This window comes from Engystomops pustulosus, chromosome 2 (genome assembly GCF_040894005.1).
Source record: "Engystomops pustulosus chromosome 2, aEngPut4.maternal, whole genome shotgun sequence".
In the NCBI taxonomy this organism is placed as follows: domain Eukaryota; kingdom Metazoa; phylum Chordata; class Amphibia; order Anura; family Leptodactylidae; genus Engystomops; species Engystomops pustulosus.
Window position 1 is genome coordinate 34,475,977 of NC_092412.1, and position 15,571 is coordinate 34,491,547.

At 42.4% G+C, this 15,571-nt stretch overlaps 1 protein-coding gene across 6 annotated transcripts in view; it reads left to right on the forward strand.

The window, feature by feature from the left end:
- GRIA4 (glutamate ionotropic receptor AMPA type subunit 4) overlaps window positions 1-15,571 on the forward strand; it is a 238,241-nt gene that overhangs the window by 200,714 nt on the left and 21,956 nt on the right. For all 6 annotated transcript variants that reach the window (XR_011853022.1, XM_072134211.1, XM_072134212.1 and 3 more), the window contains exons 11-13: window positions 873-1,243; window positions 3,709-3,907; window positions 12,963-13,210. Coding sequence is in view for 5 of the 6 variants with exons in the window: in XM_072134211.1 (XP_071990312.1) it covers window positions 873-1,243; window positions 3,709-3,907; window positions 12,963-13,210 (818 nt within the window). In the remaining variant the exon portion in view is untranslated. The remainder of the gene's footprint in view (window positions 1-872; window positions 1,244-3,708; window positions 3,908-12,962; window positions 13,211-15,571) is intronic.

Here is a 15,571-nt window from a genome sequence, read left to right on the forward strand (position 1 = left end):
CATGGATGTGCAGCTGACAATCTGCGGCAACTGTGTGATGCCATCATGTCAATATGGACCAAAATCTCTGAGGAATGCTTCCAGCACCTTGTTGAATCTATGCCACGAAGAATTGAGGCAGTTCTGAAGGCAAAAGGGGGCCGGTGAGTGTATGTTAACATTATATTGTTGCAATTACACATACCAAATACTAGGCCATGTATCTAACACAAACTCCTATTTGAGCTGGGTCGGTAACTTCTAATTTCTAATAGGAGCCACTTCTCCAGTCCTCATGTTCATAGACATTAGATGGACATCTGTTGGTCCTGCTAACTTTGGTGGGACTGGAAAGTCTACTGATATTTAGAAGATGTCTTAAACTTTTTGGTTTTTTTGGTGAAAAAAGTTAATACCATAAAATGTGGGACCATAAATGCATCTGTGGTCTACGTACCTGAATTGTTGTAGTCGTTAAAAGGAGAACCTTTAGCCAAACATGTTTTTAGCCAAAAACCATCTTAGGTATAGAAAGAGCCTTCGTTGAGGCTAGCTCTTTGAGAGACAGAAGGAGGAACTTCCACATGTGGATATGCTATAAATGCCTCATATGGCGGTTCTTCAAGATGTGTCTTAGTATAGTCATAGATATTCATCTATACTACAGTATCCCTACCTGACGAAGGGTCTATGTGGCTGGTGCCTCTTTTGGAACAAACTTATTAAGCGCCGGTGGCCATCTTTGCATACTTCATCAGCTGGGATCTATATTCCTATCTATCAGTAGGGCCTAAGTGCCATGTCTTCATTTATTTTGAAATACTGTCATCTATAAATTGCAGTAAATGTAAAAAATATATTTAAATGGTTATGTCTTCTCTCTTGTTTTACAGAAAGCAGAGATTGCTGTAGCGCCATTGACCATTACCTTGGTGCGAGAAGAGGTCATTGATTTTTCAAAGCCTTTCATGAGCTTAGGGATTTCTATTATGATCAAAAAACCACAAAAATCAAAACCTGGAGTCTTTTCATTTTTGGACCCATTGGCTTATGAGATCTGGATGTGCATAGTATTTGCTTATATTGGAGTAAGTGTAGTCCTTTTCCTTGTAAGCCGATTCAGCCCCTATGAGTGGCATACGGAAGAGCCTGAAGATGGTAAGGATGGACCCAGTGATCAACCCCCAAATGAGTTTGGGATATTTAACAGCTTATGGTTCTCCCTTGGAGCCTTTATGCAGCAAGGATGTGATATCTCTCCCAGGTTAGTAAATGACACGTAATGATTGAATGAGTTGACCGACGGACAGACTAATCTTTACAAGCTAGAAAAGGAATTATTAGAATTTTTCCTTTAAATGTTAAAATGTTTGGGACATTTTTATGTTGAAAACAAAATTTAAGTTTCACTTAATTACATATGTCGCATATTTGCTGTAATTATTTATATTTGGGACTAGATTAAGACATGGGCCCTGGCCTGTAAAAAAAATTGTGAGCCCCCACAATTACATTTTTTAAAAATTGTTTGACATTTGCAGCTTTAAAGGACCTGGAAGGGTTACTGCCTACAAGTGTTTCAAGAGCTGTAAGAGCTGTAAGAATTTCAATGCTGAAGGACACTCTCTTGAATATCTTTGCAGGACAATATCAAATCAGTTGGCTGATTAGGATGGCCATGGCCCCAGGTTGATACCCAAACTGCCCTTTCCATTTAGAGCATAGAATTTAAAGCTAAAGAAGGACCTTGGGACCTGAATCTAGGAAGGAGATCAGGGGGAAGGAAAGGATATGATTTATCTATAACCCCAACCCCCAATGAGGCTGTGCGGTGTCCTGCTCAGTCCCACAACCAGCTGAGTCACATGAGCAGCGAACTCTTATTCTGATTTTCATTGCATGTTCTGTGTGACATTAAAACCATGTTTTTCCATTCAGCCCCATGAAACATCTAAAGGAAAGAGGAATAGGATAAAATAAAAAGAGGAAATCAAGGACAGACAGTAGGAGAGAAGTAAAGAAATGAAGGGTAAAAGAAGGAACGTATGAACGTAGAGTAGGATGGGAAGGACAATAGAGAAGGTGGAGCATATAAGAGAACTGGATAAGAGGGAGAATGTGAGAAAGGACTGAAGAGGGGGGGTTATTAGGAAATAGGGTAAAAGGGGGAACAGAATCTCTGTTTAATAGTATCCCTAATAATGACCAATTGTTGCATTAGTTTGGTTCATCATTAAAAATAAGTGTTGTCCTAGTTGCTCCTGTATAGAATTTTGTTATAACCTGAGAAAACCCATTACATCTATGAATCCATGGGATTAATGCTTCTTATTTCTTCTTTTATATGAAATCTCAAGGAACTATTAACTCCTCTTTAACTAGCTTTTATGCTTTACTAAGGTTTCTTAAAAATTTTAAATTGTTTGTTCTATTGTTTTAATGGGACGTTCTATTGTTTTAATCTCAAGGTTTCTATTCTCATTAATTGATGCAGAAAGAGTTTGAGCATTTAGGGGGTCATTTATTTATTTCCCCTTACTCTGAGCTCTTTTTGCGCCTGTTGCCAGATTATTTTTTGCACCTCATTTGTCTTTTTCGTCTAGGCTCTCAAATACAGGTTTTTTTTGTGCCTTATTAGGCGCAAATTTTAAAAAAGGATCAATTTGTTTCGCAAATCATACCATTGCCTTTCTAAGCATGGTCAGGACTGGCGTGAGATTGCACAATTATTTGCGCTTATATAGGTGCAATAGTATAATAAATTGGGCACAAACATCTGTAAAGAGGCTCAATGCAATGACAAATAGGGCGCAACAACACACGGCGAATTGGGGCCTAACATTCCAAATAAGTGCAAAATATGCACAAAACAGCCATTATTCAGCAAAAAGGTGAAAAAAAAATATGTAAATGACCCCCTTAATGTCTATGGGGCATAATTATCAGGGCCTCTGCACCACGTTAGTAATTGCTAGCTAGCTTATTGCTAGCACTTGCAATTATTTGCCTCAGTCCACCACCTTGCCAGTGAGGCGTGAAGGGGCATGAAGGGGGGGAGCGGCTGGCCAATCGGAGGGCCGGCGAGGGGCATTACTGTCCCCGGTCCTATGCACTCGCTGCTGCCGACAACTTTTCACTTTTCAGTGCGCCGCACCCTGCACAATACATGAAGAGGTGGATGTATTGTGCGGCGAAAATGCAGCACTAGTGCCAACATATGATAAATATCCCCCTATGTGTCTAAGTGGTAAAAGCCAAGCACACTGGGGCAGATTTATCAAGCTGCCTAAGAGTAAGAATGTGCTTAATTGCCCATGATAACCAATCACAGTTCAGCTTACATTTTGCCATTGCTCATGAATATTTTAAAGGAGAGCTGTAATTGGTTGCCATGGGCAACTAAGCACATTCCTACTTCTGGGCAGCTTAATAAATCTTCCCCACTGTCTCTGGCACTCCCATAGACTTTGAATGAGAGTGCGCAAGATACCCAGGTTCTGGGCTTGGCTATTTCCAACACTCACATGTCCTGGATGGAGCAAGTGAATGCATTGTCAACCTGCAACTCCATCATTATTGTTATCAGTGCCGATACTGACCATTCCCCTAATGATCAGAATTTGGATCGCTAGTCTGTGAATTTTTACTATTTGTGGAGTAAATGCTAGCTATTAAATGTAAAATGTAAACTTGCGGAAACATAAAATCTGAAATTACATTCTCGTTTAGATCCCTCTCAGGTCGCATTGTTGGAGGAGTGTGGTGGTTCTTTACCCTCATTATAATTTCCTCGTACACGGCTAACTTGGCTGCCTTTCTAACGGTTGAAAGAATGGTATCCCCCATAGAAAGTGCGGAAGACCTCGCTAAACAAACAGAGATTGCCTATGGAACACTGGATGCCGGGTCAACAAAAGAATTTTTCAAAGTAAGTAGAAATTTAGGATGTTTTTCCTGATGTAAAGCTGTATTTAATGTTGTGTATCACGCCTCTCATTTTTTCAAAAAGTGGGCCTGGAAGGGCAGGGCACATCACGGGCTGGGGAAGTTTATTGTACAAGTCTATACCAAGTCTGACCTCATAACAAGCGCTGTTACAGATTTAATAAGAAAATTATTTCCAATGTCTACTATGTATGTCTAACCACAAAGACCATTGACATAGGTAATGTTAAAGGGTAACTGTCATTCTGAGCTAAAAAAAAAAAAAAAAACAACAACATAATTGTGCTCCAGATATCCCTGGGAACAGAGGTCGCACTAACATTTTTCCAGAAGGGTAAAAATACTCCTCTAACCATTTTTGAGGAGTATTTTTACCCGAGGAGGAGTATGAAGATTTTGGTAATACACAGCGCGCAGCGCACACAACACGACACTCACGCAGCGCACACAACACAACACGACACTCACGCAGCGCACACAACACGACACTCACGCAGCGCACACAACACGACACTCACGCAGCGCACACAACACGACACTCACGCAGCGCACACAACACGACACTCACGCAGCGCACACAACACGACACTCACGCAGCGCACACAACACGACACGACACTCACGCAGCGCACACAACACGACACAACACTCACGCAGCGCACACAACACGACACGACACTCACGCAGCGCACACAACACGACACGACACTCACGCAGCGCACACAACACAACACGACACTCACGCAGCGCACACAACACGACACTCACGCAGCGCACACGACACTCACGCAGCGCACACAACACGACACTCACGCAGCGCACACAGCACACACTACACTCACACAGCACACACTACACTACACTCACACAGCACACACTACACTACACTCACACAGCACACACTACACAGCACACACTACACTACACTCACACAGCACACACTACACTCACACAGCACACACTACACTCACACAGCACACACTACACTCACACAGCACAATACACACTACACTCACACCGCACAATACACACTACACTCACACCGCACAATACACACTACACTCACACCGCACAATACACACTACACACCACACTCACACAGCACACACCACACTCACACAGCACACACCACACTCACACACTACACTTACACACCACACTCACACAGCACACAGCACACACCACACTCACACAGCACACACCACACTCACACACCACACTCACACAGCACACACCACACTCACACAGCACACACTCACACAGCACACCCCACACTCACACAGCACACACCACACTCACACAGCACACACCACACTCACACACCACACACCACACTCACACAGCACACACCACACTCACACAGCACACACCACACTCACACAGCACACACCACACTCACACAATACACTACACTCACACAATACACTACACTACACTCACACAGCACACACTACACTCACACAGCACACACTACACTCACACAGCACAATACACACTACACTCACACCGCACAATACACACTACACTCACACCGCACAATACACACTACACACCACACTCACACAGCACACACCACACTCACACAGCACACACCACACTCACACAGCACACACCACACTCACACACCACACTCACACACCACACTCACACACCACACACCACACTCACACACCACACTCACACAGCACACACCACACTCACACAGCACACACCACACTCACACAGCATACACTACACTCACACAATACACTACACTACACTCACACAATACACTACACTCACACAATACACTACACTCACACAGCACACACCACACTCACACAGCACACACTACACTCACACAGCACACACTACACTCACACAGCACACACTACACTCACACAGCACACACACAATACACTACACTCACACAGCACACACCACACAGCACACACCACACTCACACACCACACTCACACACCACACTCACACACCACACCACACTCACACACCACACTCACACAGCACACACCACACTCACACAGCACACACCACACTCACACAGCACACACCACTCTCACACAGCACACACCACTCTCACACAGCACACACTACTCTCACACAGCACACACCATACTCACACAGCACACACCACACTCACACAGCACACACCACACTCACACAGCACACACCACACTCACACAGCACACACCACACTCACACAGCACACACCACACTCACACAATACACTACACTACACTCACACAGCACACACTACACTCACACAGCACACACTACACTCACACAGCACACACTACACTCACACAGCACACACTACACTCACACAGCACACACTACACAATACACTACACTACACTCACACAATACACTACACTACACTCACACAATACACTACACTACACTCACACAATACACTACACTACACTCACACAATAGCACACACTACACTACACACAGCACACAATACACTACACAATACACTGAACACAGAACACTGCACACACTCACCCGGCCTTAAGTCCCGTCGGGATCACGTAAATGCAGGCAGCTGCGGGCAGGTAGGGAGATGCATCAGGACAGGGAGCAGCAGCCCCGCTGTCCACAGGTCTCCCGGGGCCTGCGCTCTCGCTCCGGAGCGCTGCTAACACAGATCACTGTGTCACGTGTCGCGCTGAGTGGCCCGGCGCACGCTGTGATCACGCTACAGACATTTACCTCTTTTGCAGCGCGCGCCGAACCGCTCGGCCTGCGCGCTACAAGGAATAATTGCCAAGCGTAACTTTACGCATGGCAATTATTTCGGGGGGTGAGGCGTTAATGCGACCTCTGCCTGGGAATCATTCCTCAAAGTATTTTGCCTCTCAGTCCCCATTTAGAACTTTTTGGCCCAAAGCAACCATGTTTTTCAGCCATGCAAAAGCACATGTTACTGACCAATGAGACCCTAGCTTGTGCATATTAGATACACCCACACAGGCGAGTGTGGAGCTTGTAGGCAAGAGGCTAAATAATGTACAAAAATTAACCGAAAATGAAGGTTCTTTCAATGACAAGCGAAGTTCCGGTGTTATAACTTTTTCAACTAGAGAATAGTATAATAACCAAACATCTCAGCCTTCCTCTCCACCCATCACACCTTCTCTAACATCTATCTTCTCTGTCTATCTATTGTATCTATCTATTATATCTACACTGCTCAAAAAATAAAGGGAATACTTAAATAACACAATATAACTCCAAGTAAATCAAACTTCTGTGAAATCAAACTGTCCACTAAGGAAGCAACACTGATTGATAATGAATTACACAGGCAATTAACAAGACACACTCAACAAAGAAGTGGTTCTGCAGGTGGGGACCACAGACAACTTCTAAGTACCTATGCTGGTTGATGTTTTGGTCAATTTTGAATTTTGGTGTTGCTTTCACACTTGTGGTAGCATGAGATGGACTCAACAACCCACACAACTGACTCAGGTAGTGCAGCTCATCCAAGATGGCACATCAATGAGAGCTGTGGAAAGAAGGTTTTCTGTGTCTGTCAGCCTAGTGTCCAGAAGCTGGAGGCACTACCAGGAGATAGGCCAGTACACCAGGAGATGTGGAGGGGGCCATAGGAGGGCAACAACCCACAGCAGGGCCTCTACATCCGCCTTTGTGCAAGGAGGAACAGGAGGAGAAGTACCAGAACTGGGAAAAATGACCTCCAGCAACCACAAATGTGTATGTAAAAGTACCACTGGAAGACAATAGAAAGAATATAAGGGCACTGCTCGTAGCCTCAATTTTTTGGTGCTAGCCTCTGGCATGTGGGGCTAACAAATAATATTTTTTAGAGAGTCCATTTTTTCTGGGGGAAAAAAAACACAGATGGTGCTCTGACTTAGTAAAAATAAGAGAAGTCTTTTATCTGAAGCACATCAGAGAGATAGAAAAATAGTCGGCACTCACCGTTTTTTCTTTAAAAATTGCTTTTTCTTTTATTTCATATCGTTTAAAAAATGTTCTGTTTCACAGGGAGAGACAAGCAGGGAAAAGAGTGAGAGTTGGAGGGACGAACCGTTTCGCGCTAACCTAGCGCTTCATCTTGCCTACTACTGCATGGTGTTCCAAACAATTTATGTTGGCCGCCATGCAAAACTCACTGACGTCACAAAAACACACCCACATCCTTAACCTGTTGCAATTGGTTAAAAACATACATAGGGTAGGAGTCGAGATTCGACTGCACCCTTGGAAAGGCTAAATGCTGCGTCGGACCAGAATGGAAACTACTTCTCTTATTTTCCTCCAATCACTGATTAAGTGGGCAGAGCTATGCGTTGGAGGCGAAATGGACCTTAGTGTAGACTGGATTGTAAGACAAGATCGCGTGTCTCCCGCGTCATAGATGGGGGCGTAGTACAATGACTTAGGGGAGGGGATTGAAGGGTACGACATCCAATACATTATGGAGGGAGGATGTCTAAGGAGGAAACTGGCGCGGACCTAAAAGGGAACTGGAATCTATTCTTTCCAGATAATGCGGTGTAGGAAAACTTAATACATTCTTCTCCAATCAAAATTAAAGGAGTCTAGAGGTACAAACACGGCAACACATAATTGCAATGACATTTTCAGAAAGACAGATTTTTGCCTCATAAGAAGACCCCCATATCGTTTCTGTCATTAAGACCTAAGGCTCCAAGAGCCTCTGTTTTTACTATCCACCATGCCTCTCTTCTGAGAAGCTGCTTCTGTCTATTGCCCCCATGGGCCGGGACAGGGACTAGTTCCAAACCTGCAAACGATAAAATCTCAGGATTGCCATTGTGTGCCATCCTGACATGTTCTATTAGGCGAGGAGCACCTTTACCATTGATGATAGAATTTTTGTGCTCCCTGAACCGGGTAAACAAGGTCCTTATAGTTTTGCCTATATGGAAGTGCCCACATGGACAAAAAATGACATAAACAATAAAGCACGATCTGCATGTAATAAAGGAATTCACTTTGTGGTCTATACCTCCTATTTGTAAAGTTTTACCCTGAATCATCTGGGAACAATGGTTGCAACTGCCACATCTGTAGTTCCCTAGAGGGGTCATCTTTTTTAACCAATTTCCTTCATTATTTTTCTCAGGCAATCTGCTTCGTACTACGAAGTCTTTGATAGTTTTGCTTCTTCTAAAGGTCACAGTGGGACTGTTTTCGGCTATTCCCTTTAATTGTGGGTCTGATTTAATTATATACCAATTTTTGTAGATGGCATTTCTTATTTTGTCGGCCATTGGGCTAAAATCAAAAGCAAAATTACATTTTGTTAAGTGAGCACAAAAATTCTATCATCAATGGTAAAGGTGCTCCTCGCCTAATAGAACATGTCAGGATGGCACACAATGGCAATCCCGAGATTTTGTCGTTTGATGTTTACCCGGTTCAGGGAGCACAAAAATTCTATCATCAATGGTAAAGGTGCTCCTCGCCTAATACTTCTACTTCTTATGAGGCAAAAATCTGTCTTTCTGAAAATGTCATTGCAATTATGTGTTGCCGTGTTTGTACCTCTAGACTCCTTAAATTTTGATTGGAGAAGAATGTATTAAGTTTTCCTACACCGCATTATCTGGAAAGAAAAGATTCCAGTTCCCTTTTAGGTCCGCGCCAGTTTCCTCCTTAGACATCCTCCCTCCATAATGTATTGGATGTCGTACCCTTCAATCCCCTCACCTAAGTCGTTGTACTACGCCCCCATCTATGACGCGGGAGACACGCGATCTTGTCTTACAATCCAGTCTTCACTAAGGTCCATTTCGCCTCCAAAGCATAGCTCCGCCCACTTAATCAGTGATTGGAGGAAAATAAGAGAAGTAGTTTCCATTCTGGTCCGACGCAGCATTTAGCCTTTCCAAGGGTGCAGTCGAATCTCGACTCCTCCCCTATCTATGTTTTTAACCAATTGCAACAGGTTAAGGTTGTGGGTGTGTTTTTGTGACATCAGTGAGTTTTGCATGGTGGCCAACATAAATTGTTTGGAACACCATGCAGTAGCAGGCAAGATGAAGCGCTAGGTTAGCGCGAAACGATTCGTCCCTCCAACTCTCACTCTTTTCTCTGCTGTCAGATGTCTCTCCCTGTGAAACAGAACATTTTTTAAACGATATGAAATAAAAGAAAAAGCAATTTTTAAAGAAAAACGGTGAGTGCCGACTATTTTTCTATCTCTCTAATGTGCTTCAGACAAATGTGCATGTGTAGGCAGAAATGGTTAGAAACCGACTCCATGAGGATGACTTGAGGACCGATGTCCACAGATGGGGGTTGAGCTCACAGTTCAACATCGTGCAGTACGCTTGGCACTAGGATTGTCAAATTCGCCACTGGCACCCAGTCTGGAGACACGGCGGAAAACGATCTGCTGTCTACAACATCCCTCAGTATGGTGTGAGGTGGCATGTCTTTGGACATGCACAGTCCTCCATATGCTCACCATAGGTAGCCTGACTGCCATTAGACCCCTTGTGAGACCATAAGCTAGTGCAGTTGGCCCTGGGTTTCTCCTAATGCAGGACAATGCTAGACCTCATTACTGACCTCTGGAGTGTGTCAGCCATTCCTGCAAGATGAAGACATCGAAGCTATGGACTGGCCTGCTCATTCCCCAGACCTGAATCCGATCTAGGACATCTGAGACATCATGTCTCGCCCCATCCACCAAAGTCACATTGCACCACAGACTGTCCAGAAATTGGCGGATGTTTTAGTCTAGGTCTGGGAGGAGATCCCTCAAGAGACCATCCACAAGCTCATCAGGAGCATGCTGAGGCATTGCAGGGAGGTCATACAGGCAGGTGGAGGCTACACACAATACTTAGGCTCATTTTGTCTTGTTTTACAGAGACTACATCAAAGTTAGATCAGCCTGTAGTGTGTTTTTGGGTGACTCCAAATCCAGGCCTCCATTGGTTAATACATTTGATTTCCATTGATAATTATTTTGTGATTTTGTTGTCAGCGCATTCAACTTAATACAGAACAAAGTATTTAATAAAAATATTTCATTAATTCAGATCTAGGCTGTGTTATCTGAGTGTCCCCTTTATTTTTTTGAGCAGTGTATATATAGATCATATCTATCTATCTAAAACTGCAGAGCACATAGGGAATATTGGAGACTTGGAAAGGCACAGAGCACATTGTTACTGCTCTCTCTCCTCTCCTGTCTGCTCTTTCCTGCTGCCGAGTGTGAGGTGATGGGGGAGGGGAGAGGCAACTTCTCGAGAGCTGTAGCTTCTATCTGGTGGATAATTTAAGGGTTTATTTGGAGAGAGGAGAGTGTAGGTTTGTTATTAGTATTACATGAGCTAGGGCTCCTAGCAGCACATGACTGAGTGCTGGGAGCAGTGTGAGGAGAATTAGCAGAGAGGAGCGGGGGCGGGCTGATATGTAAAGCACAGAGAGTATGGAGAGAGCACAGCAGCGGCCATCTAAAGGAATCACTTACAGAGGCTGATAGCAGGGGGAAGGCTGCTGTATAGAAGAGGAGCAAGATTCGGGTAACTAATCCAATTGCAGAAGGGCTTTAATTTGCACATCCTACGACATATGAAACTTTTTTTAAATGAAGGTTTCTCTTTAGGCCAAAACAATGCCAATATTTTATGCATTCCCGTCAATGGTTAATAAAATCTATGGGGGAGATTTATCATTAGTTCTATGTCGTTTATTGGCGTATAATTGTCACAAAATATGCAACTCTAAAGTCACGCAATGGTGTAAAAAATACACCACAGAGTGTGCAACACAAATTTAATTGCAAAACTACACCACATAGGAGGTGGTATCTGTGGGTCCATTGCTACTACAGGGGGAAGAGTCTGCTCAAATTTTAAGTTTTTGCTCAATTTTATGTTTGAGGTATCTGAGAATTTTCTGTGCAAGAACATTGCAAAAAGGCAGAAATTGAGCAGATATTAAACATAGGTGGGACTGGTGCAGTCTATTCGCATAGAGGACACACAGCTAATACATAGGACTATAAATCCGACTGTTGGAAACCTGCCAGTCTAACACATAGACAACTGCTCAAAATTAGAAGTCAGTTCATATCTGTCCTGAAATCATACAGATAAGTGGAGGCAAAAATTAAAATTGTTTCATGGATCTGAATGGGCGAATGTAAACTGTAAAAGGAAAAAACTCCTTCCTGTCCACAATGGGTTAACTCTTGTCTAAAGTTCTCTTTAAAATTGCAAAGTATACAGAGCATTTAAGGTTCTGAACAAAAGCCAATATCTAGGGAAGTCTTACATCCCTGCCTTGCATATTAGCGCTTACTGCAAATTGGAGATAGTTAAGTCACTGGCAGCTGAACAGAGAAGCGGTGCGCCGGTAATGCTGCGGTGTATCTGTATCCATACATTTAACAAATTAATGAAGGAGCTTCAGTTTCTTTAGCCTTAGGCAAGCATGTATCATGTTTGTCATATGCATCACACATATTGATCTGGGCACATGGGGTAAAGGGTGTCTCTGTTCACAGATCATTATTCCTCCTTCCTTGGGGATCTGAACGAAGCAAAAAAATAATTACAAGGAAATAATATAACACTGGCAGCCATTGACAGAATTGTTATTTATCACCCACCCAGTGGGATTTTTCCTGTATTATTATGCTGTATACACAAATTCCCTTTTGCGGTACTTGGTGAATCTATGTAAAAGTAATTGAAAAGGATTAGAAAGTTTGTTCTGTATAACAATTTGCCAAGATCATTACATCAATACATTGTTCTGTGTTGTTGGCTTAGACCTTTTTGTTGGGCCCTAGTTCCCATAGCAGTCCCCTGTTAAGCTTAAAGACTGGTCACTACCGCCATCGAGGTCAACTTCTTGCTGCTATAATAATTTGTAGAATCTTACGTTTGGTGCCCACTATTGGTAGAAAATGGGGTATATAGTAGAAGTTGACGTCTCAAACCAAGTATTTATAAGTTTGCATTGCTATTATTATAATTCTGCAATTTCTTAAATTCTTTTGAATTTTTTTTGTCTGACAGCGATCAAAAATAGCAGTTTATGAAAAGATGTGGACCTACATGAAATCGGCAGAGCCATCAGTATTCACCAAAACAACAGCAGAAGGAGTGGCCCGCGTCCGGAAATCAAAGGGAAAATTTGCCTTCCTATTAGAGTCTACGATGAATGAGTACATCGAACAGAGAAAACCCTGCGACACCATGAAAGTTGGAGGAAACTTGGATTCCAAAGGATATGGAGTGGCAACACCTAAGCATTCTCTATTAAGGTGGGTGGAATAGTATAACAATATAAGATGTGTTGTTATAGTATTCCACCTTCCCTGATGTACCTGATTGAGTTCTTTTTTGTGTTGTGTGTGAACATGTTACTTCCCTCCATTACATACATTGTATGTGCAGACAACAGGTAACTCCATTCCATCCTTGTCAAGGTCATGTACAAAGCAACCCAATGTAACATTTTGTCTAGGAAATTAAAGAATTTAGTATATTATATTGTAAAATAAGGCCAGTGTAGATGTTCACTTGGGGAAATAGTTTATTCCCTGGGGCAAAGGAGCAGGGCAAAGACACAAAAACCTTTCTAGGTAGAGTTGAAGTGCCAGTAATCATATGAACACTGCGGCCAATCAGGGTCTTCAATGGTCTCTGGAGTGAGAACAGTCATATCATTCCTGAACTTCACTGTGTTTGGTCTGCTTATTGGCTGGCTGTAGTCAAATGCTCACTGGTATTTTCCATGTCTGTGTGTTTTTGTAGAAAACACATAAAAAACAGAGAGAAGAATCTAGATTGGGTGACCCAAATCGGAAATTGTTTAGAATTCCATTTTTATTTACAAATTTATGCAACTTGTCAACTTTTGTAAAGTTGAGATAGATAGACCATCATTATACAGCTGTGACCCTTTTAGCTTAAATTGAATGTAATGACAGGTGCAACCTGAGGGGGTGCAAATGGTGCAATCACACCTGGGCCCTGAAGCCTTTGTTGTCTATAAGATTTCTCTTTATCATATCACTTTATCATATCAAGAGACCAATTCTATAAAGAATACATTATAGTTGGTAGGCCTTGTAAAGATTTAGCATTGTGGATAAAGTTTACCAGAGTTAATACATTAACCTAATAGGGTCACCCATTTGTTATTTACCCTTGCCACTTTCCCCTTCTCCTGGTCAAGTGACCCACCAGCTGACACTTTCGGACTTGACTTGGCACACAGTAACATTGGAGTTGTGTTCATGGAGTGGGAGTGCATTCATTAATGAGTACACTGCCACCTGAAGACACAGGACTTCCACAGGAAGTCCTGAAAGCAGATGCCGGTGGGCCATGTGACCAAGGGGAATGTTTACATAATATGGGTAAGAATGGTATAGGCGACACTTTTAGGCTATTTCCCTTACTCTTGTAAACTTTTTATTTGTGTTGAAACCCCATTAAGCAACAACTCTGACTGTTACATCAGAGAACATTAGCGCTCTACCCAATACATTATACATCGTAAGAGACATTCAAATTCTATAGAGTTGAAAATCTAAGTATTTTCATGTTAACTTACTGCAAAAAATTTAGAGCATTTAATATTCCGCAACTTCTTTTCAAAGTTTTGGCTGATCTGAGTTTTGAGTCACAGTCATCAGAGTAATTGCTGAAATAATTGCTATGGGTCAGTACTCATTTACACTTTGTTAGTAAATGACCGCCAGTGTCTGCCTTAAATTATCTGCAAAAATAAGATGACCTTAGGCCATTCTCTTTAATGTAGTCCCTGCAGATAAAATGAGACACAGGGGAAGTGAAGCATTTGTCAAAAGTAATTACAAAAAAAACATTGCAAACATTGGTCAGGGAGTTGGCCAAATCGTGGAAGGGCACTTAGACAGCGGGGGCGATAATCATCACACAAAGTATTATGAATAATGAGGTCAGATGTTACATTGCTGTTTGCTTCTACATGGTCTTCTGTGTTACATACCTATGATTGATCTCTTAGGGCATGTAGCTATCACTCAGACATCAGAATTCTTGAATTTTCTTGACATCGAATCTCTGCACAACCTTATGTTTTTGTTTCATCTCCATTTTGCTATTGTGCTGTGAAACTGTATATGGTTATGGCTTTTTCCCTGCTAAATAACCCTCTCATAATGACTTCTTGCGACACACTCTTTGAATGTCTTATTATTCATCATCTTAGCTTTTCATTCAGCAAAACTAAACTCGATAGTCCAGAACTACACACCATTTTCCGGCTCTTTGAATTGCTAGTAAACGGCAGTGTAGGCTCTTTTCGTTTCTTCCTTTTCGAGCTCATGGGCCTATGATAATTTAGGAATGAGGTTAAATTAGCTTGTGAGAAACATCTAGTATAATATTTTATGTCATGGAAAAAATTCCATTCCCCAATTCCAAATTCCCCACCAAAATCTTAAAGTATAGCATCCAAATACTAAGCACAAGGAACATCTCATACAGCAGTGGTCAATCTCTTAGAGCCTATTCAAACAGCCATATTTAAATAGGTGATATGTCTGATCTGAGAAAAATTAGATTCTCAAGTTAAACCTGATGGAGTGCCTCACGGAAGCAAATTGCCTGGAAAGATTAGCTGATTTAATAAC